Source organism: Lontra canadensis, unplaced genomic scaffold, assembly GCF_010015895.1.
Source record: "Lontra canadensis isolate GAN:19392208 unplaced genomic scaffold, GSC_riverotter_1.0 scaffold16, whole genome shotgun sequence".
Taxonomy (NCBI): domain Eukaryota; kingdom Metazoa; phylum Chordata; class Mammalia; order Carnivora; family Mustelidae; genus Lontra; species Lontra canadensis.
In genome coordinates this window covers 2,563,459-2,585,046 of record NW_022631010.1, presented here as the reverse complement: position 1 = coordinate 2,585,046, position 21,588 = coordinate 2,563,459, and the positions used below count along the sequence as shown (strand labels likewise).

Sequence of the window (21,588 nt, the reverse complement as noted above, 5' to 3'; positions counted from 1 at the left end):
CAGGGCAGAAATGAGGTCTAAGCTGGCCAGGGGAGCCCTGTGCTGTGACACCACCTCCTCGGAAGGTAACGCTGAAGGTTCTCAGCCCATGGGCCCTGCTCACCTTCCACTCTCTCCCAGCCCTACATGAACAAGTGGAAGCTCAGAGGGGTGACATGACGGGCCCAAGGGTACACACGTGTGCAGCTGGGACGTGAACCCTGCCTTCCCGCGTCTAAACCTCCTCCTTCCCCTGTCACGCCACACTCAGCAGTGGGACGCATCATTCTCCTGTAAGGAAATCCAAAGAAGGTGTGTGACTGGCTCGGGGTCACAGAGTGAGAAAGAAGCAAGTCTTTGATTCAGGTTTCTGACCCTGGGCCCACAGCTCTTGACTCAGGGGACTGCCAAGGAGCCCAGCCTTGGGAAGAAGAACACCACACAATGCTCCCCCATATTTGTGTCCTCCCCAATCACTGTCCCAGCCCACTTTCAACTCTGTGAAGACTTCCCAGGGATCTCGCCATCCCCAGGATTTCTCGGGCAGTCTGGGCACCCTCTCTTAATGCCCTAAAGTCCATTTCCAGGATACTTGTCCTCACAGCCAGACTGCTCGGGGGAGGGTGGGCACCTAATTTGCAGATGGGGAACTCACAGCTCTGCAAGAGAAGTCACTGGACAGTCAGACTCAGGTTTTGAACCCCAGAATTCTGGCTTCAGAGTCTTCACTCTAGGAGCTAACGCCTGGGGGTAGTTGACCTCCTCAAGTCCACCCCCCACCTCCCTCCCCACTCTAATCCCTTCCTTGGCTCCCCATCACCCTCCCTGGGGCTCTCAATATGGCTGCCCATCAGATTGCCCTCAGAGGCTTGTTAGATCTGCCAGTTCCCAGGTCCCCCAGCCCTGCCCTGCTGGGTCACGGTGGCCAGGTGGGGCCTGGAGATATGTATTTTAATTCCCCCAAGGCAGGCACAATCTCTGACTCAGCCTGGGGGCCTGAGGTAGCTTACAGGTGTCTGGGATGTGGATGGTGTTTGGAAGGAGTTGGGAAAAGACAAGGCAGGCCAGAAACTAGGTAGCACTTTCCTGCTTTCCAAGGGACCAGGCTGGGCATTGGTTGTAATGGTGAGCGTTAGTCAGCTAGCCTGGCTGGACTTGCATTGCAGGGCCCCCTGGGATGTCTGGGGAAGTCCAGGTGCCGCTCGCAGAAGGGAGAACCAAACTGTGGTATGTTCACAGAACAGAGTGGTAGAGAGCAAAGGGGGGTGCATCACTGCGTCACACAACATGAATGAGTTTCAGAGACACAGAACAGGAAACCGTGCCCACCCGCGACTCCACACAGGGACCCTCGAGAGCACACGAAGCTCATCCCTTGTGTTGGACGTCAGGACTGTGGTCGCCCTTAACAGGCAATGACTTGGAGGGGACACAAGGGGCTGCTGGAGTCCTCAATCAGTAATTATGCATTGAGCTGTAACTTAGGATCTGGGCCCTTCTCTGTATGTGCTTTCTAGTTGAATAAAAAGTTAATTTAAAAAAAAGTGGTGTGATTGTGTCACCTGGCTCAGTGTCTGAGGTCATCAGGATGAATACTGTAAGGACAGGGGTTCTGAGGCTATGGGGTGAGTGTGGCAAACACCGTCCCTCCTCCCCATCTCACCAGGTAGTGTTTCCAGGCCCTGGGTAGGAGACAGACCCACAAACACCCAGAAACAAGGCAACAGATCTATGTGTCACAGACTCTGACAGAGGGAATCCCAGGGGGCTGTGGATCACAGCAGGCTTGGGGGTTAGAAAGGCTTCCTGGAGGAGGGGATGCCTGAGCCAGTACTTATAGAAGGATGGCAAAACAATAGCCAAAGTCTCTTAAATCCATACAGTGACCTGTAGGCTCCCATCGCCCCCTTGGCCATCTGTTTCCCACTGCCCTGCCCTTGGCCTTATAGGCTCTTTCCCAGACATCCCCCTGGCCCACTCCCTCTCCTCCTGCAGGTCAAAGGCACACCTGCGCCTATCGGAGGCCTCCTCTGACCACCATATTGAAAGCTGCACCCATCCCTGCTTTATTCTTGTCATCAGCCTCTGCCTTTCTGTGTCATGGATTTATCTGGTACTTCCTCCAGAGCTGGGCTGTCCAATAGGACAGGTGAGCACTTGAAATGTGATGAGTCTAAATTTGGTGTGAGGTCATAGATTTTGCAGACATAATATGAGAAAAAGAGTCCATGTCGTCTCATTAATAATTGTGTATTAAATGTTGAATGACAATATTTTGGATATATTGGGTTAAATAAACTGTGCTGTTAAAATGAATTCACTTGTTTCTTTTTACCTTTATAAAGACGTGGCTACTAGAACACGTGCATTCGTGTCGTGGTTCTATGGGTCACCTCCTTCGGGGTTGGGGTTTGCTCCTTCCGTTCATTTCTGGATCCCTGGTGCCCAACAAACAGTAGGTATTCTGCAAATGCCTGCTGAAGGGGGAACGAATGAAGGAAGGGAGGGATGGAAGGATGGATGGATGGAAGGATGAATTTCTCTCCACCATCATGGGCACCAGCCTCAGGAAGGAGGAAAAGCTCCTGTTCTGGAGCCTGGGGACACTGGGGGTTGGGAGGTGGGGGTGGAGTTGGTGTCCATCCCCCAAGGTAGCGCAGAGTTCCTCTCTCCAGGCGCCACCGCTATCTCCATGCCAGGCCTGGGATCAGTGGGAGGCGGAATAGATTCTGTGCCATCCGGGTGGCCCTCAGGGAACCCTGGAGAGAGACTCTACAGGTAAATGCCCCTCCCTGCCCCCAGCTCTGGGAGGACTGGGCTGCTTCCAAAACCCCACACCTTCACTCCCGCCCCTGGGCAATAACCCCAGCCCCCACCCACTCCCCCTTCTCTCTCCCCCAAGGAGGAAGGCTTAGCTCAGGCCCGCAGGAAAAACCGCAATTGCTTCTGACATAACCCATTGATGGATTTCTGGCGGCTGTGCCCCCTTTGTGTCCCCAGAGCTGTTGTGGGCATATAAGGGCTGCCCCCAGGCCCAAGAGGGTGGAGGAGCTGGCAAGAGGCTGGGAACCTCCACCCACCACTCGTGGACCTGCTGGTGTGGGTAAGGCAGCCTGTGGCAGCCCCAGCCTCATCCAGATCCCCAACCATTGACCCTGCGACCATCCTGCTGTCCCATCTGAATAACGGGCACGGAAAGAATTCACCCTAGGAGGGCACTGGGGTTACCTGGAGGGTGATGGGACAAAAATCCCATTTTACCGTTGGGAAAACTGGGGCTCAGCCAGGGGCAAAGTCAGGGATGGGTGCGACAGAGGGCAGAGGACCGAACCACCCTACAGACAGGGCTCGAGGGGGGCCCATTTTTCTTTAAGCCATAGAAACGAGCTGGTTTCCCCTAGTGAGAATATTTCCTTCTGTAAGGGACCCTGAGGTTACAGGGAGCTGCTCTGGGACAATTCTTAGAGAAGGAAGATAGACACCGCCAAGATTGCTACCGGTGCCTACGGCATCCATTTGTACATTCGTGCAAGTAAGGGAATGTGCCCTCCTGGGCAGACACATCCTGTGCCAGGGCAGATGGTAGGTTAGTAAGGCATGGCTGGGTTTCCCTCCGCACTTGACCCCTCAGCAAGTACCCAGCCAGCACACAATCATGCACAGAGGCCCTAGACACAGTCCCTGACCTCGTGGAGCTTACACAGATGGCAAACAAGGACACAAACACATAATGCATAGTGGTAAATTATGATAGCACCTTAAAATAAATATTCTGAGTGATGTCTAGTGACAAACAGACTTCTTTAGACAAAGGAAATGAGGGAGGCCTTTCCAAGCTGGTAATATTTGTTCAGAACCTGAGACGAAGAGTCAGTCATGCAAAGAACCAGAGGAAGAGCCTTCCTAAGAGAAGGAAGGGCATATGCAAAGGCCCTGAGGTGGAAAAGGGCTTGGCATGTTTAAGACCAAGGAGGTCGAAGAGGCAGGCAGGGACCTACTGGGTCATGGCAAGAAGCCTGGGTTCTATCTCAAAGGCAGTGGGAAGCAGGGTTTAAGCAGAGGTTACACAAGGGGTTAGATGGGTATGTAACTCTGCTCTCAGTTGCTCCATAAAGATAAGTCTTATCCTATGAAACTAGTAAGTCAGCCATGCTTTCACCTTCTGTCTCATTCCTTTCAACTTGGAAGGATAGAAAGCGGGGAGGAGAGAAATGGGACATGTTAAGTAGCGGGTCCCCAGTCAGCCACACCTTCTGAAATGGCCTCATGAGCCAATGAGAAAGCAGGGCCAGGGAACGAAGCTCCCATCCTGCTGTCCTGGAAAGGAAGGTCCCTCTGTCACTCTCCCTCAGAGACCTGCAGGTCTACGTACACCGGGGATTCAAAGGACTAAGACTTCTAAGTCAGGCACATTAGCCGCTACTCTCCTGGGAGTGAGGCTGGACGGAGCTGGGTCGGGTGGGCAGGGGGTCCCCCACGCTGGTGATGGGGCCCAGGGGCCAGGCAAAGACCTGGGCACAAGGGATGCCTCAGTTCCTGGTTCCGCCCCTGCTAGGTGTGCCATCCAAGATGTTGGGTATGTGGTCCTTGCTTCTCCTCTGGGGGCTGGCGACTCCGTGCCAGGGGCTGCTCGAGAAGGTGGGCACGCTCGCTCGGATTGACAAGGATGAACTTGGCAAAGGTGAGCCTGAGGCGGGTAGTGTGTGAGGGGTTCAGCTGCCGTGTGGACGTCTGCATTGATATGCTAGGGTGGCTGCTTTAAGGAAGAGCAGTGACTCTCATCTACTCAGAGAGCTCGGGGACTAAAGGTTTGCTTGTGGGTTCCCGTGGGTGATCAGCTCACCTTCTCCTGAGAGGTGGGCTGGGTGAGGTGGTCTTCAGCCCTGTGGAGGCTGCGTCTGCTGGGGGAGGTCAAGAGGAGGGGGCTGGCTGGTCCAGCGTCTTTGCCCCATGTTTCCAGGATGGGGGAACTCAACTAGGCATGGGGTGCTCCGTGGCCCAACGGCCCAGGGTCACAGTTTCAGCGGTAGTGTATGGCAGCCGTGAATAGGAAATGCTTCAGGGAATTGACCCGGCCTGCCCCAGCCTCCCCAAGGAGGTCCCTTCTGTGCTGCCTTTCTTATAATCTACAGAGTCAGGCCAGGGGTACCCAGGAAGAGCAGAGGTCACCTCTTCCATCTTGGTCAAGCCCTGGTGGCTGTGGGCTTCCTCCTTTGCTCTCCCCTTTCTTTTGCTGTTACAGAGTGGCCCAGAGTCAAGGAGCCCTAGTCATACTTTTGGTCCCAAACCCAATTTGCAGTGCAACTTTGGGCAAGTCTCTGCCCTTCTCTGGGCCATACTTCCCCCTTCTGAAAAATGAACTTCCTCCCTCAACCCTCCTTGCAGCCATCCAGAACTCGCTGGTTGGGGGGCCCATTCTGCAGAACGTCCTGGGGACGGTCACATCTGTGAACCAGGGCCTCCTGGGCTCTGGGGGACTGCTCGGAGGAGGCGGCCTGTTGAGCTATGGAGGGGTTTTTGGCGTTGTGGAAGAGATTTCTGGGTGAGTCCGTACCCTGTGGCATCGCAACTCTCCACCTACCATGAGCCCTATAGAAATCCTTTCTTTGCTTCAGGGAAGAGAGGAGAGATTGACGGTCTTCAATTTGTTGGCAGGCAGTGGGGGTAATGTGGGAAGCCCTGAATAGGGAGTCCCAGGGCCTGAGTCAGGAAATAATGAGTTCACTGCCTATCAGGAAACATGGGTGTAGCAGCACATCCCTGTGGCTGAGGGCTCTAGTTTTGGGGCTGACTTCAGTTACTCACTGTGTGAGCTAAAGCAAGTTGCTTAGTCTCTCTGGACTAATCCAGGTATCTGCCTGGTTCCCTTCCTCACATCCTTTGGGTGTCTACTCCAAGAAGCCCTGCTCTGAACAACCCTTTTTTGTCCCCTTGCCTGATTTCAAGTTCTCCAGAAGATGAATCCCTCCTCCACCCCATATATGCTTTACTGGTTTGTTTCTTGCCTCCCCTGCTAGGTTATAAACCCCAGGATGGGTAAGGCTTCTGTTTGGCTGGTTTATTGCCATATCCCCAATATCATTAATAGTACTTGATATATAATGGATGTTCAAAAAGTATTTTTGAATGAATGAATGAATGAAATCACATAATGGCTAATATTTATAACTTAATTACCACCTAGCCAGGTTTTCTGTGTAACTAGCACTGTGTTGAACATTGTAAATTAAGTATCCCATGGAATCTAGAGGTAAGATTGTTATCAATAGCATTTAACAGGTGAGATTGAGGCCCTCAGCAGCCAAGGTACCTGTTCAAGCTCATCCAGCCAGAATGGTGGTGGGGGGGTGTGGGTATTAATCATAGGCCTTACCTGCCTGCCCCAGGGGGGTGGTTGGTGGTGATCAGGGCAAGGTCAGCCTGGATAACCAGGAAGAGTCAGCTAGCTGAAGGTGGATGCAGAATGGAAGGAAAGTCAACAGAAAAGTATTCCAGACTGAGGGAACAGCCTGGGCAAAGGCCCAGAGGACAGAGAAAGCAATGAGCTGTGGGGAGCTGTGTTTGAGAACCCGGCTGAGTTGCATGTGCATGAGTCTGGGGGGGTGCAAGTAGGGAGACAATGATCCAGATCAGATCTTTGTCTGGATCTGACAGACAGACAGGTCTGAATCAGGACGGAGGCCATGGGGACGGGGTGAGAACACTTTAATTCACTGAGCCTCCAATGAGGGCAATATTACATTTACTGAACACATGCAGTACCAGCTTGAGCACACACATTTATCTCACTTGCCTTTGCAACGTTTGAGGCATCTACTAGTATTGGCCCACTTTACAGCTGAAAAGACTGAGGCCCAGTGGACAAAGTAATTGGGCCCACAGTTGGCTTTATGGGTTACAGATAGGATGTGGGACACAGGCCAGAGAGGCTCTAGGCACCACTGATCTGAGAAGGTCAAAGCACTAACGGGACTGACACTGGGGGGTGCGGGGATTTGGAGGTGAGCGGCCCTCCCCTTGTCCCCCATCCCAGGCTAAAGATAGAGGAACTCACACTGCCCAAGGTGTCACTGAAGCTGCTGCCTGGTTTTGGGGTGCAGCTGAGCCTGCACACCAAGGTGGGCCTGCATGGCTCTGGGTGAGTGTGTCCCTCTACGCTCCTGCTCCCCACCCCAGCCCACTGCTCCACTGGGGACCACTACGCTGTTGCCCCTCACCCCCAACTCACTGACCACTGTACTTCCACCCACTGTACTTCCTCTCCACATTGGTCCCTTCCTGGATCCCATCCCACTACCCTCCCCAGGGACCTCCATCCCACTGCTCCCCAGGGACTTCTCTCTCCCTCCCTCCCACCCCCTGGACAGCTCTGGGACAGGGTGGGAAGAAGAGGATACAGGAACATGCAAAATGGGGCAGGGACGCAGTGGGTGACAGGAAGGGATGGGGGCTAGTCCACTCGCAGGACTACCCCCCCCCCACAACTCAGGGCTCCCGCAGCCCACGGGGGCGTGGCCGAGGCGGGCCCTGTTGGGTGGGGCCTGGCAGCCTGGCCACGCCCCCAGCATCCGGTCTCGCAGCCCCCTGGGGGGCCTCCTGCAGCTGGCTGCGGAGGTGAACGTGTCCTCCAGGGTGGCGCTGGGCGTGAGCTCGCGGGGCACGCCCATCCTCGTCCTCAAGCGCTGCAGCACGCTCCTGGGCCACATCAGCCTGCTCTCCGGGTGAGTCCGCAGCCTCCGGCCAGCGCCCAAACCCGCGGGTGGGCTTCCTCGGAGCCGCCGGGTGGGCGGGGCCTGACGTCACCCAGCTTCCGGTAGGTCCTACCTGTTCAACCTGCTGCGTAGACCCGGCCCCGCAGACTGAGACCAATCAGGGACTGGGACTTCGGCCCAGCCCCCAGCTACCATCACCCACTCCTGGGCGCTCCCCTTCTCCGCCCCGGCCACCCCCGACTCGAGATGCTGCAGTCTCCTCTCCCAGAGGGAGCAGACCCTGGCCATCTCAGTTCCCCATCTCAGCACATCAGAGACCCAGCTCTGCCCCTGACTCGCTGTGTGACCCCAGAGGAACCTCCTCCTCTGCCTGGGCTCCAGTGTCCCCAGCTGTATAATGGGGACCTAAATTTGATGATCCAGAAGGCTCTTGGCACCTTTACATCCGTGTTTTTGCGGAACTGCAAAGGACACAGTGACCTTCCCGACACTTGTGTTGAACCATCACTTCTGTGGGACAACTGCGGTCTAAAGGGGCAAGAAACTTGCCGAAGGTCACACACAGATTGCGGCAAGGATGGAGATGGGCTGGTCTCTGGACTCAGATCCCGGGCTTTTCCCCAGGGCTGGGCACCCGCTGCTCCTCTGTCTCTTTGCAGCTCCACATTGGTTTCTACATTTCAGGCCAAACCCCATGCCCCCAGCCCATCTTTGTTGGGTGGCTCTGAGCAGGGAGGGGTAATCAGACAGCACTGTGGTCACTCCCAGGAATAGGGTGAACGAGGGTTCTCTCCTCTAGTTCTATCCACGTCGAGCAACATTTTTTTTAATTTATTTGATAGAGAGAGATCACAAGTAGGCATAGAGGCAGGCAGAGAGAGAGAGGAGGAAGCAGGCTCCCTGCTGAGCAGAGAGCCTGATGCAGGGCCTGATCCTAGGACCCCGGGATCATGACCTGAGCCGAAGGCAGAGGCTTTAACCCACTGAGCCACCCAGGCACCCCGAGCAACGTTTCTTTTAAGGTGGGCTTTTACAGATGGGGAAATGGAAGTCATCCCCTGGTTTCCACGGCAAGAACGGAGTCAAGTTTGAAACCCAGGTCCTTAGAGCCTGAGTCATCCCCACCCCTTCCGCTGGGAGAGGAGACAGAGATAGCCAGAGCTCCCAGTGCCCACTCCTCCCTGTCACCCCAGTTGGAGCTGTCCCTGTGTGGTGGCTCCACCCTCACCCTTCTCTCCTGGCACAGGCTGCTGCCCCCACCTCTCTTCGGGGTCGTGGAGCAGACACTCTTCAAGGTGCTGCCCGGACTGGTGAGTGTGTGGGCCCCCGGCCAGACATGCCCCTGCCCTTGACTGTGCCTCTCCCTCCCCAGCTTTGAGTAAATCTGGGCGCCAGGCAGGATTAGGCTGTCCTTCCCTTGCATGCCCACTGAGTAATCCCATCCTGGCCTGCCCCTGAGCCTCCCAGGTGCCTCCAGCCAGTCTCTCGGGGGCCTGACACCACCCATCCCCAGACTTCCCGATCCCGAGTTGACAGCTCCAGATGACCTGAGCCCCCATTCCCAAATCCAAGCCCCTTTCTTGCCCCCTGCTCTGTCTTTGCCTCCTGTAGGATTATTGACTTTATACTTTTCTTTAAAACTAGCTTTGAAATGAAATTGAGTCACTCATTTTCAAAATGAATTAAAACTGAGCCCTGGGCTTGGCAAACATGTCCCGAAAAGCACACATATATCAATTAATACAACCTAAGTCAAACACGTCGTGATTAAGCTGCTCCCGAATGCCCGGGCGTGGCCTGCCCCAGCTGTCCCGGTGTCCTCCAGGGGACATGATGCGCCCCTGAGAACAGCTGGTCTGCCCAAAGCAGCCTTTCACTGGGACCAGTGAGGGGACAGTCTTTGCTGGGGTCACAGAGCCAAGGGCAGCCAGGCCTCCTGCCCCCCAGTCCTGGTAGGATCTCTCTGTGAGTCCTTGCAAAGAATACCTGTGGGAGCCCATGGTTAGCAAAACTGCCCTGGGCTTGAAGAAGCCAATTGGAAATGAAGCTCAGGGGAGAAGGGAAGCTCCCAGCAGCAACAACCCAGCCCAGGCCCATCCCAGGTGGATTTCAGCACCATGGAGTGGGTGCATTTTTTTTTTTTAAGATTTTATTCATTTATTTTACAGACAGAGATTACAAGTAGGCAGAGAAGCAGGCAGAGAGAGAGGAGGAAGCAGGCTCCCCGCTAAGCAGAGAGCCCGATGTGGGGCTCGATCCCAGGGTCCTGGGATCATGACCTGAGCTGAAGGCAGAGGCTTTAACAAATGGGTACATTTTAATCTCAGCCCCTAGCTGGGGTCCCCAGGATAACTGGGTGCAAGGCAGGATTTGTGTAACTCAAAGAAGTTTTAAAAGTGAGGGTTGGTTACTAGCATTTTGAGATTGGAGGTTTCTCCTAACAGTTTCTGGTGCAGTCAGCCAGCCCAGCTGCTGTCCCTCCTTCCTGCAGGTTATGTACACCGGGGCCAAGGAGGGGTTCCTTCCGCCCAGCAGAGCCCCTCTGGTCTCCTCTCATTTCTGTGACATGCCTGACCCCAGAAATCCTGGAGTTAGGGCTCCCTGAGTGTCAAAGAAAAGGCAGCCCTCTCTTGTCTGAGAATAGCTGTGACCTTGGGCAGTTTGCCTTTCTTCCACCCCAGCAGTGGCATGAAGGGGCTGGACTGGGTCACCTCTGGGTTTCCTGCTTTGGGGGACTCAGACTCTATGACTCCCAGACCTGGGGTTCTGAGAGCCAAACTACCTGCTGTCTGTCCTCCTCTCCCAGGGGCTTTCAGCACACGCACGGTGGTGTAGCATGCATATTAGATGGGCCCAGGCCTGACTCTCCGGGTGGGGGAGAGGGGTTCCCCTCTTCGGTGTCTGAATTTTAGGGTGTCCAGAAAACATGGAGAGCAGGAGGAGGCTGAGACTTTGGAGGGGCAGCTGCCTTTGTCTCCTCAGGGGAGGGCACACCCCAGCTGACCTCTGAAACATGCCTCCCCTGTTCCTCCAACATTCTTCGAGGTTTTCTCAGGGGGCCCCTGTAACTGGCCCTTTAGGCCATCTGCTCTGCCCTCTGACACCAAGGTCCAGCCCCTCTCCTGCCTCTCGCCTGTGTGTCCCCTAGTCCGTCTGCACATTCTGACTTGCCTTGGACCCCAGGACCACAGAGCAAATGATTTAGAGAAAAGGCAGCTGTCCCCTGTGCTGGGCTGGGGCCACTATCTTCCTGTAACACCAGTTTCCTCTGGACACAGCTGTGCCCTATTGTGGACAGTGTGCTGGGCGTGGTGAATGAGCTCCTGGGGACAGCGCTGAGTAAGCTGGGGCCCATCCCACCTCTCCCTGCCCCTTCTCCCTCCTCCACCCCATTAGCCCAAGGAGGGGCGGGTACCAAGGACAGAGGAAGGGGCAGAATTCTGGGGCTTTAGCTTCCTCCTCAGACTTGATGAGGCCGGCACACGGAGGAGGTGTAATGGTGGGGTTCTGGGCTGAGGCTGGTTCTGGGCTGAGACCTGGAGGCAGGTCTCTCCCTGCCAGGGGCTGAGGGCCACATGTCCAGCACAGGCCATGTGTCTGGCACTGTCAGAAGCATGAGGCAGACATTATTATTACCTGGACAGACAAGATGACTGAGGCCCAGAGCTTAAGTCAGGAACCCAAAGCCCGACAGCCACAGTGGCCTCCAGTCTCTTTGAGCCTTGTGGAGACACAGGTGCCTTTGAAAAATATAAAAAAACATACCCAGGATAAGGATAGAGAACTTAGAGGCACACATGTCTCTCTATGTGGTGTTATGGGAGAGAGGCAGGACAATGTCATGGCTGGCCAATTAGCTCTGGAAAACTGAAATCCTGGCTTTGCCCTTCTGTGGCTTGTGTGACTTTGGGCTGGTGACTTCCTCTGTGTGAGCCTCAGTTTCCTTATCTATAAAATGTGGATGACTGTAGTGCCCAAGTGAGCACTTAGTGGAATGCTAGGCACTCAATATGTAGAAGGTGGGCTTGTTATTATTGGGGGCTGGGCTCATGGGGTCTTTTTCCCTCCTCCCCTCCCCCTGCAGGCTTGGTGCCCCTTGGGGCTCTTGGATCCGTGGAATTTACTCTGGCCACGCTGCCTCTTATCTCTAACCAGTACATAGAGTTGGACATTAACGTGAGTGCCTACCCAGGCCCTGCCCACAGCTGGGGGTGGGGTGGGGTGTGGGCTGCTGGCAAAGGCTGGGTAGGGGATGCTGGGTCCAAGAAAGGTGGACAAGCCATGGTGTCTCCTCCCCTACAGCCCATCGTGAAAAGCGTAGCTGGTGACATCATTGACTTCCCCAAGCCCCCCAAACCCATTAAGTTGCCCCCCAAGGAGGACCACACATCCCAGGTGGTTGTGCCTCTGTACCTCTTCAGCACCGTATTTGGGCTCCTGCAGACCAATGGTGTCCTTGACATAGACATCACCCCGGAACTGGTAAGTGTGGCACCCTGCCCCACCATGGCCAGACAGTGCTAGCAATAAGCCAGTCCTATCACCACCAGCCAGCCTTGACTAGCCCTCTTCTCTATAACTAGAGAGGGTTGGACAAGTTTACAGCAAACAGAGGCCCACTCTTGTTGCTAATCAATAAAGACCCTTTACTTGGCTAAGTCTGAACGGGACCTCTGAATCCTCTACATGGTACTCCAGGAAGTTCCTTTCAACTGGTCAAAACTGGCAGATGAAATGTAGCTAGTTTTTTGTCCCCATTCCATATGAGACCTTCTGGAGTCAAAGCCCAATTTTATACTAAAGTGTGGATGGTTGACATTTCCATTGCTTTCTCAAGGGCAGATTTGCATCGGAGAGAAGAAAACTAGGGTTGGACGTTTGTTCTAAAGCTTCTCAGACCTCTCTGCTTCCATTCTGACCCTTCTCCTACCCTCACAGATGTCCGGGAGCCCCTCAGGAGCTTCACCCAGAGACATTTTTCTTAGTTTCACCCTTTCCAAAGACAGTGAGTCTGAGCCACCTGAGGCCTCTACATGCAGCTCAGGGCCAAGGCGGCAAGGGTTGATCATTCACTTCCTGATGGTGGGGTCCAGAGAGTACCATGAAGGCCTATGGGAGGTGGGAATAGGGCCCTGAGCTGGGAGGCATGTATCTTCTAGCTGGAGGGAAGAGACAGGGAAGGCTAGGCAGAGACTATGAGTGTGAGAATGTGTGTGTCTGAGCAGCTTGTGTGTGTGTGTGTGTGTGTGTGTGTGCGCGCGCGTGCGCACGCATGCGCGCATGTGTGGGGAGGAGGAAGGGACCTCAGTGGCCATGCATGATAGCTGTGTGTTGAGTGAGTGTCTGGGAATCCTCTGACCAGGAGAGAATGTGTTTGTATGTTTATCCTGTGTGAACAGTTATGTTCTGAAAAGTCGACGTGTAGTTCAGGGACTTCAGATGTCAGGGCTGGGTGGCTGGGCCATTATCGATGAAAACAGGCCTGATGGGGCTGTAGTGAGCTAGGGACCCTATGCCTCATGTCTCTGGCAGCTACCACTCAGTTTCCCCAAGGGGATGGGGTGCAGGCCGAGTGTGATCAGGCTTTCCAAATTCTTAGCCAGAGCCTGGCAAATTTATATGAAATTTCTTGATTTGTAAATGCTGGAAACAAATTCTCAGTTTTTGAAAATACCGTTTGGATAAAGGGCAGAAATGTCTGGGTTCAGATCCCTGGGCCTTCAGATCATAAGCTCTGGCAGAGTAGTGTAAGAGCTCTGGAGTCAGCTTCCCAGGTCAGATCCTGCAGCGCAACTTACCAGGGATAACCTTGGGCAAGAGCATCAGGTTTCCTGCCTGCAGAGTAATGTAATGCTGACATGAGCAAAGGCACACAAAGCCCTTAGCATGTGCCTGGCAAGTGGTAAACACTCATCACTGGCCAAGAGAAGGAACCCAAGTGTGTGTAGGGATGTGTGTCTATATAACTGGCAGGCGTGGGTGGGATGTGGGCAGAACCCTTCATGTATGCTGAAGAACTCCTGTCCTGTCTGTTCACCCCACACCCCACTTGGGCTTGGGTCCAGGTCCCCAGCAATGTGCCACTGACAACTACAGACCTGGCGGCTTTGGTCCCTGAGGTGAGTGACCCTCTCATGGGCTTTGATCCTTGTCGCTCTTTCCCGATAAGCCTGAGTGAACTCCTGAATCTTTCTCAACACAGCTCTCATTGAGTCCAAATTCACACTAAAATTTCAATGACTGCCACTTAAACTTTCCTGACAGCAGACTTTGCTCAAAGTTTAACTGCCCAAAAGTCAACCACGCATTTGTCCTGTTGCTCCATCAGGCAGAGGACAGGAGAGTCTTCCTCTCCTTCCGCCAGCCCAACTTCATCTTGGTCTCAGTCTTCTCCACCCCCCGGGAGAAGATTCCGGGTGCTGGCCCTGAGGAGGGAAGGGGAAGGAGAGGATTCAGGGAGGGTTGACTAGTGGGCATCCCTCTGTGTGTGACTTCAGGGCCTGGGCCCAGCTTTCCTGACTGTTCAGCTGGGGCTGGACCAGCTACTTTCCAGCTGTGGGAATCTGAATTCATACTAAAGTTGAAATGACTACTACAAGGTCCTTATATAATAGCAGATTCTGATAGAGTTTGGAATGAGGTCCAGAAGGTCTGGGTTTCTACTGGGGAAGATGGAGGGGGGCAGCTGAGTTTGGGGGCACAGAGAACAAACTGAGTCCTTGAAAGGTGGTGATTTATATCCACCTTAGTGGGCATGGTTGGGGCCGCTGCTTCTGGGAGTTCTTGGCCAAAGTGCATACAGGTCTTAGGCAAGGGAGGGGATGGGGCTAGATAAGCAGAGGAACCTCCCAAGAGCAGGAGTCGGAAGATGGAGAGGGACCTGGGGAAGCCAGGGGTGGCATGTGGGGGGGACCTGTGCCTGCAGCAAGCTGGGCCTTGTCCCTCCAGTGTGGGGAGGCTGGGCCTGTCTGGAGGCAGAAGCATTTGTAATTGCGGGGTCAGAGCCCCGTGGCCCCAGCTCTGAGGCTGGTTCTGTGGCTTCAGAATCTGGACACATAAGGATGGAATCTGGCGATTCTGTCTTTATGACCCTGTGACTCTGGCAGTCGGGGCTGGATGGGTCACCAGGCTCCAGCATTCAGGTGGTCTTAAGCCTCGGTGACTCCCTGGCTTCCAGCATTTCCATGATGTTGTGATTGGGAAGCTTGGAATTTCCGAACTGTGAAATTCATTCAGTCAGTCAGCAGCACTCACCGAGCACCTGCTGGGTCCCAGGCCCTGCGCTAGGCACTGGGCATCCAGAAGGAGCCAAAGGGGAAAAGCAGACCAACGTCTGTCTGCTTCAGGAGCGGCCATCCTGGTAGGGGTGACAGACGTTGGACACATGAATAAGGAGACTATTCGCAGCAGCAGAAGGCAGAAGAGGACAGGGCGGTGAAGGTCGAGGAAGAGGTGGGAGTAGTGATTTTAAGGAGGTGCTTTGCGAAGGCCTAACTAAGGAGGTGACGTTTGAACAGTAGGCCGAAGGAGTTGAGGGAGGGCAGCACGCGAGTATCTGGAGGAGGGAACAGCAAGGGCCAAGGCCCTGAGGTAGGAGTGTACTGGCAGGCTGGAGGGACAGCAGAGGGGCCGGTGAGGCTGGACAGAATGAGGGGCCAGTGGTTGGAGGGGAGATGGAGAGGAGGGCCGAGGATGGGTCGTGCAGGGCCTGTGGATTGGTGGGGGATTTTGACTTCGAGACGGAAGGCTGATTCAGTTCCATGGGTTGACGTCTCCCCACTTGAATGTCAGGCTCGGGAGGGAGGTTTGGGGGGGCATGGGCAGGACTGTCTGGGTAAGGCTGTAACCTTAGACCCCAACATGGCACCCAGTGCCCATCAGGTGCTCAGGGAGTGTTTGCTGACTGACTGGTTGTGTTGGGGCACTGAAGCTGCCCTCATGCCCCCTGCCCTGCCCCTGCCTCTCCCCAGGCCCTGGGAAAGTTGCCCCCTGGCCAGCAGCTCCTGCTTTCCATGCGGGTGAAGGAAGCACCCTCAGTCACACTCCAGAAGGGCAAAGCCATCATCTCTATCCCGGCTAACATCCATGTGCTCTCCTACCACCCGAAAGGGACCCCTGAAGCCCTCTTCGAGCTGAATGCGGTGAGTGGCCCAGGGATGGGAGCCTGGCACTGGGGTTCTACACTGTCAAGGACCCTGATTTCGGGGAGGAGGGCCGGCATGACGCGGCACAGGAAGTCACCCCCTCCATGGCCGCCATCTGAGCCAAGGCCCGGGTACCCGCTCCATCATGCATCTGTCTGGTCCTGTCTGCTCTGTCTTCCCCAGATCCCAGGAATGACTCCCCAACTCCTCAGACCCTCTGTGCTCAGATAGCTTTCTGGGGACCCTCTCACTTCCTCCTGGCCCTCCACCTCTGCTGGTTTCCCCAAATGCACAGCTGGGAGAGGCAGGTCCTTCCCTGCTCCCCCTCCGTCCTGGGCCCCAAGGACCAAGCACCTTCGCCTGGCATTCAGTGCCCTCCCGCCATCCTCTGCCTCAGTGACTCAGGGCTCGCCCTGAGGCAGGGCCCACCACGTGCAGTGCCGTCTCCCCCTGCCCTTGGCTAATTCTTCCTCTTTCAAGATTCAGTTCTGGTGTCACGTCAACAGGGAGCGCCTTTCCTTGCCCCCCTGTAGGCTGGAATCTGGGTCTCTCCAAGCTCCTGGAGCCCCAGAGCTTCCTCTCATGCAACACCAGGTGCCCTCAGTGCTCTGCTTCCTGGACACCAGAACCTTCAAGTCACCTCCTCTTGGCCTCGGAGGTACCCTAGCACACAGTAGGGCCACAGTAGAGATTCATGGAGGGAATGGATGTTGGAAATTCACCTGTTGGCCAAAGCGGACCTGTCCTCAAGCTCTTCCTGCCACATTCATGGTTAACCTCCGCTTGCTTTTTCCATGCAGGTTTTGACTTTAAATGCCCAGCTGGCTCCCTCGGCTACCAAGCTGCACCTTTCACTGTCCCTGGAACGGTAACATGGGGTCCTGGGCCTTGTCTTTAGGAACAAGAATTAAGGGCCAACTAGAACCACCATCCATTCGTGGAGCATTAGTTAAGTTGCCGGTGTTCTACCAGCCTCTTCCTTAACCTGTAGGACCTGCCAGGGAGGGGTCGGTGTTAGCCCATTTTACAGATGGGACAACCGGGGCTCAGGGAAGCAGGATCCAGAGCAGGCTTCTTCCTCCACATCTGCTCCAAACCTGGCCTGGGAGATAAACCGGCCTCCGGGTCACGGAGCCCCAATATCTGAGTTACCAGCCCCAGAGACTAGCCACAGAGATAACTGCAAAATGCTTTGTTATTCCCGTGAACTAGTTACTTCTCTAATCTCTCCACTGCCCGTGGTAACTAGGCCCCAAGATAACCATAAAAACTGAGATGGTTATGTTGGTGACAGTCCTTCCTGACACATGCATGGCACTTGACAGCCAGCAAAGCCCGGGCTCACACAGCAGTCTTTCCCCAGAAGCCAGGCTGCGGTCTGGGCCTCCATTCTCCAGGCCCAGTGCTGTTTCCATGGCCTGAGGCCTGGGGACCTGCTTGTCCCTCCCCTAGATGTGGGGAGCTTTCCTAGGGGTCTCTGGGATCTGCCTGTCCTGAACTGTAGGCACCCAGAGCTCACCTGACCCCACCATATTCATGTCCTCTGCAGGCCCCCCTGCAAGTCTCCATTATCACCCTAACTCTAGCCTTGCCCCCTGCCTGGGTTTGCTTCTCCTCCCTGGGGGTAGTTCATAACGTCAGCCCTTCAGGAAATAGAGGTGTGTTTCCAGGCTCTGGCGCTGCACCTATATTTGGACCAACTGGGATCTGTCAGTGCGTTGCTTAGTGTGCACCTGCTGGATGCAGGGAACCCTGTGTCCAGTGCTTAGTCTGTGGGAGGGCCACTCCTTTGGGAGGTTCAGACACTTGCTCAGGGCCAAACAGCTGGGAGGGAGATCAAGAAAACAGGACCACAGAGTCAGAGGTGGCGGTCATGATCTCTCAGAAGGTTAGATCTGTTCAGGTCCATTTTACAGGTGGGAAAACTGAGTCCCTGAGTCAAGGCTGAACAGAGGCAGAGCTGGGGCTGTAACCCTGTTTCCTGATCCTGGAGAGCTAGGGGTGGGGCAGTCTGGGAGGGAGGTGGGCAGAGTGGGGCAATGGGTGCTGTGGCCCCTCAGTGGCTCTCTTCTTTCCACCAGGCTCAGTGCCAAGCTGGCCTCCTCCTTCTCCCATGCCTTTGATGTAAGTTCCTGGGAGGGGGAGCAGCTTCCCAATGGTGAGGGTCTTCAAGTGGGAGGTGGAGAGGGGCAGGATGAGTCATGGTTCCTATGCCTGAGCTGACTCCAGTCTGGGCTCTGCCCCGGCAAGTCAGAGTGGACAAATAACAGAGTAAGTATGCATGTGTGTGTCATCGTCTTAGGAAAGGGAATCTTGTGATCTTCAAAAGTCTTGGAACCTCACAAAGTTGTAAAAATCCAGAATCTCACAAGGGCTCAAAATTCTGGAATTTCACACAAGTAATAATGTTCCTAAACTTGGAAAGTTCTAACATTTCAGAGCCCCACAGATCCCTGGTGTCTCAGAGTTCTAGAGATCTGGAGTCCCACAATGGTCTCAGGTTCTAGAACATTCTAAGGGTCCCTAAATGGTTAGGAATCTAAGAGCAGACCACTCAAAGTTCTATTGGAGCTGGGCATGTTTTCTGCACTTTCTCAGGCATTCGCCCTCCCAGCCCCACAGACCCTTCCTCTAGGAAGACAGCTCTTCAAACTCATGGGGCCTGCATGAAACTGTTCTAAATCAGAGTCCCATTTGGGGTTGTTGATGGACAGCCACCCCAGTGGGCCCTGTGCCCACCAGGAATGCGTACTCAGGCTTGGGGAAGGCTCAGCAGCTGGACTTCTGAATTCCCTGCCCAGGAATGGAGGTGCTGCTCCTGGTGAAGCCACACCTCCCAGGCTTCCCTGTTCTCTGTTGCAGGTTACCCGCTTAGAAGAATGGCTCAGTGATGTGGTCCGGGTGGCCTATGTGCCGAAGCTCAATGGTATGGGTGGGCTTTGCTCTCTTCTTGGGGACATGGAATGCCTAAAATCAGATTGTCCATTGTTCTGATAGAGACACTGAGGCTGGAGGAGTTGATCCCCTTTTCTAAGATGTAGAAACTGAGGCACTGATGTTTCCATTTAAACTGCATGGATGAGCACCTCCATCATGCCAGACCCTGGGCCCTGAAATCTGTCTGACCGATGTTGACTTAAGCTCACAGTCCAGAGGGAAATAGTCATATAAACAAGTGATTAAAATACAGATGACTCAGAGTGTGCAAGGGACTGATAGAACCTGAAGGCAGCCATTGATGACAATTCAGAACAGGAGCATTTTTGTTTGGGTTTAGTAGGATGAGTAGGAGTCTGCCCATCAGGACAACTGAGTCCCCAAGAACAGAAATGGCTGGCTCAAGGAAACTGGTCCCAGTCCCCCACATACCTTTGTTTTCAACCATTTCCTCCTCACAGTGGACCTGGATGTTGGAATTCCCCTGCCCAAGGTTCTCAATGTCAATTTTGCCAATGCAGCCCTGGAGATCATCGAGGTAAGCTTCTCACGCAGGTATGGCTTTGAGCTGAGGGGAATGCCCTGCCTCACCGTCTGGTCTGTCCCTGGACCGTTCTCTAAGTTGCTCAGGGCATTACAGCTTAGTTCACCTGGGAATGTCAAACATAGGATGGGTGCTACAACTCCTTCCTCACTTGCCCGCGGTAGACATTGTCAGTTGATCACAGAGTCCTCTCCTGTTGAATGCAGACACGCGACTGACCTATAGAATGGGATCTCAGACTCACTCGCAGAGTCCCAGCTCCCCTGGCCCAGGGGGAGCAAATCTATGTCCCATCTCTCCTTTATCCTCTGCCTGTGGCAGGCATTGGCAGGCATGGCTAATAGATCATGACACTTTTTCTTGCTGAGTATCAACATGGCCTCACTATCCTTTTCAATCCAGCACCATTCTGAGTCTTGGAACAGCTTTGGGATGTGGACAGAGCAGGGAATTGTGGATCCATTTCTCAGATGAGGATTGGGGATGAAGGAGGTCAAATTTCTGGCCCAAGGCCACTCAGTAAATTAGCAGGAGAAATGGCACTTGAACTTGTGTCTCTTGACTTAAGTCCCGAAGTCAGTGACCTCTCCCACACTAGATGTCATTCATTCATCATCCACTCACTTGTTTGTTCATTTAGTTAACGAGTACTTGCTTGGTTCCAGGTTCAGTGCTAACCCCAGGGCAGGACTTGGGGACAGGGTGTGGGGGAGGAGGAGGGTCGACATGGAGACCCCGGGGGCAGAGGGCATGGCTGATGGGCTAACTGAAAACCTTGCTCCTTGCAGAATGCCGTTGTGCTGACTGTGGCCTCCTGAAGCTGAGAATGGCCACCTGCCCTCCCCGTTGACTTCCAGAGTCCATGCACCTGCCCACTCGGCCTCAGTTTCCCTCCTGGTCTCTAGCCTGTGTCGGTGACAGGGTTAGTGTCCCTTATCCACCCAGGACCACCCAGGTGCTCTGGCCCCGCCACTCTGCCCCCAGTCTGGAGTGGGGACTGCAGGGTTGGCCACAAGACACTGCTTTGAAGAGCACTCTGGCCTCAGTGGAGAGCTTTGACCTTTCAATAAACCGCTTCTCTCTCTCTCGGCACCTCCTGGCTCGTTTATTCCCGAGCATGGAGGGGGGCTGCCTCGGCCTCTTTGTGGAACCCTCCTCGCCAGCTCCAGGCTGGGGCTCCTGGAGGGTGAGGGACTTGGGGCCTAGTCCTTGTAGCTTTGCCTCCCAAACTTACCTCGTTGGCCTGGGAAGCCTCTGTGTCTTGTCCTGCCTTCCTTCACCTCTGCCTCGGGCTCTTCATGTCCCCCTTGCCTGACCCCTGCTCCCCTCCCGTCTCTAGTTTTCTAAGTACCTGGATCTTTCACTCTGAGTCTCTCTGATTCTGTATCTGTCTGTCTGTCTCTGCCTCTCCGACTTGGGGACACTTCTCAGAAGCGATCTGTGAGCAGAAGCGTGAATAGGAGTTTTTCAGGGAGAAAAGGAGCCAGCATTCTTGGAAGGAAGGAAGACCTGGTTCTGCCCTGGAGGGATCCCTATGGGCTGCACATCAGTGGTGGACTTGCCGCAGGACAGGCCTCAGAACAAACTACACCAAATGCTCATAGAGTGGATGGGGAAACTGAGGCCAGAGAGGGGCCTGGCTGGCCCAAGACCACACCACAGTAGAGTTGCGTTGGGAAACTGGGGGTCCTGCCTCAGTGCTGGGTTCCTCTCCACTGCTCAGGATTGGCCCCCTGGGTTCTGAGGAATGACCCCAAGTTGACACTTACGTGTGGGCTTGAGGGAAGATGTGCCAATGAAGTCTTGGTGGGGGGTGGCTCAGGATTTGGGGAGACAGAAGAGAGTTGCAGCATTTGTGCATTAATAGGTTGAAGGGTTTTGCATTAACAGGAATGACCTGTGACCACCCACCCATCCAGCTAGCCTCCCAGCCTTCTTCCTTTCCTTCCTTCCTCCTCCTTCCTCATCCCATCCACTCACCCTACAGTTATCGGCCCCTATCGGCATGTATGCCAAGCCTGGGGCTAACTGACATGTTGGGGTTTATCTTTGCCTCTTTTCTTACTTCCTTTGTCTCTTGACTCCCACCCAGAACAGGGGAGTGGTTCAATGAGTGGCCCAGGTTAGCTGTCTGTGTTCAAATCCCATCCCAAGTGCCCATGAGCCATGTGGCTTTGGGCAAGTCTTTCAATCCCTCTGACTCTCAATCTCTTCGTTCCTAACTTGCGGATGATAGTAGTGAGGTTTTGCAGGTACCCAGCACTCAGGACGG

The 21,588-nt window shown here is 54.5% G+C and overlaps 1 protein-coding gene across 1 annotated transcript; it reads left to right on the top strand.

The window, feature by feature from the left end:
* Nucleotides 1–3,043: 3,043 nt before the first annotated feature.
* Nucleotides 3,044–20,401, top strand: BPIFB3 (BPI fold containing family B member 3). Its single transcript, XM_032859362.1, has 16 exons — nucleotides 3,044–3,082; nucleotides 4,535–4,660; nucleotides 5,365–5,521; nucleotides 7,013–7,117; nucleotides 7,560–7,700; nucleotides 8,938–9,001; nucleotides 10,970–11,030; nucleotides 11,776–11,867; nucleotides 11,994–12,173; nucleotides 13,757–13,810; nucleotides 15,662–15,832; nucleotides 16,636–16,703; nucleotides 17,917–17,959; nucleotides 18,698–18,761; nucleotides 19,234–19,310; nucleotides 20,105–20,401. The coding sequence occupies exons 2-16, from the start codon at nucleotides 4,549–4,551 to the stop codon at nucleotides 20,132–20,134; spliced, it is 1,419 nt and encodes a 472-aa protein (XP_032715253.1). The 5' UTR covers nucleotides 3,044–3,082; nucleotides 4,535–4,548; the 3' UTR covers nucleotides 20,135–20,401.
* Nucleotides 20,402–21,588: the final 1,187 nt, after the last annotated feature.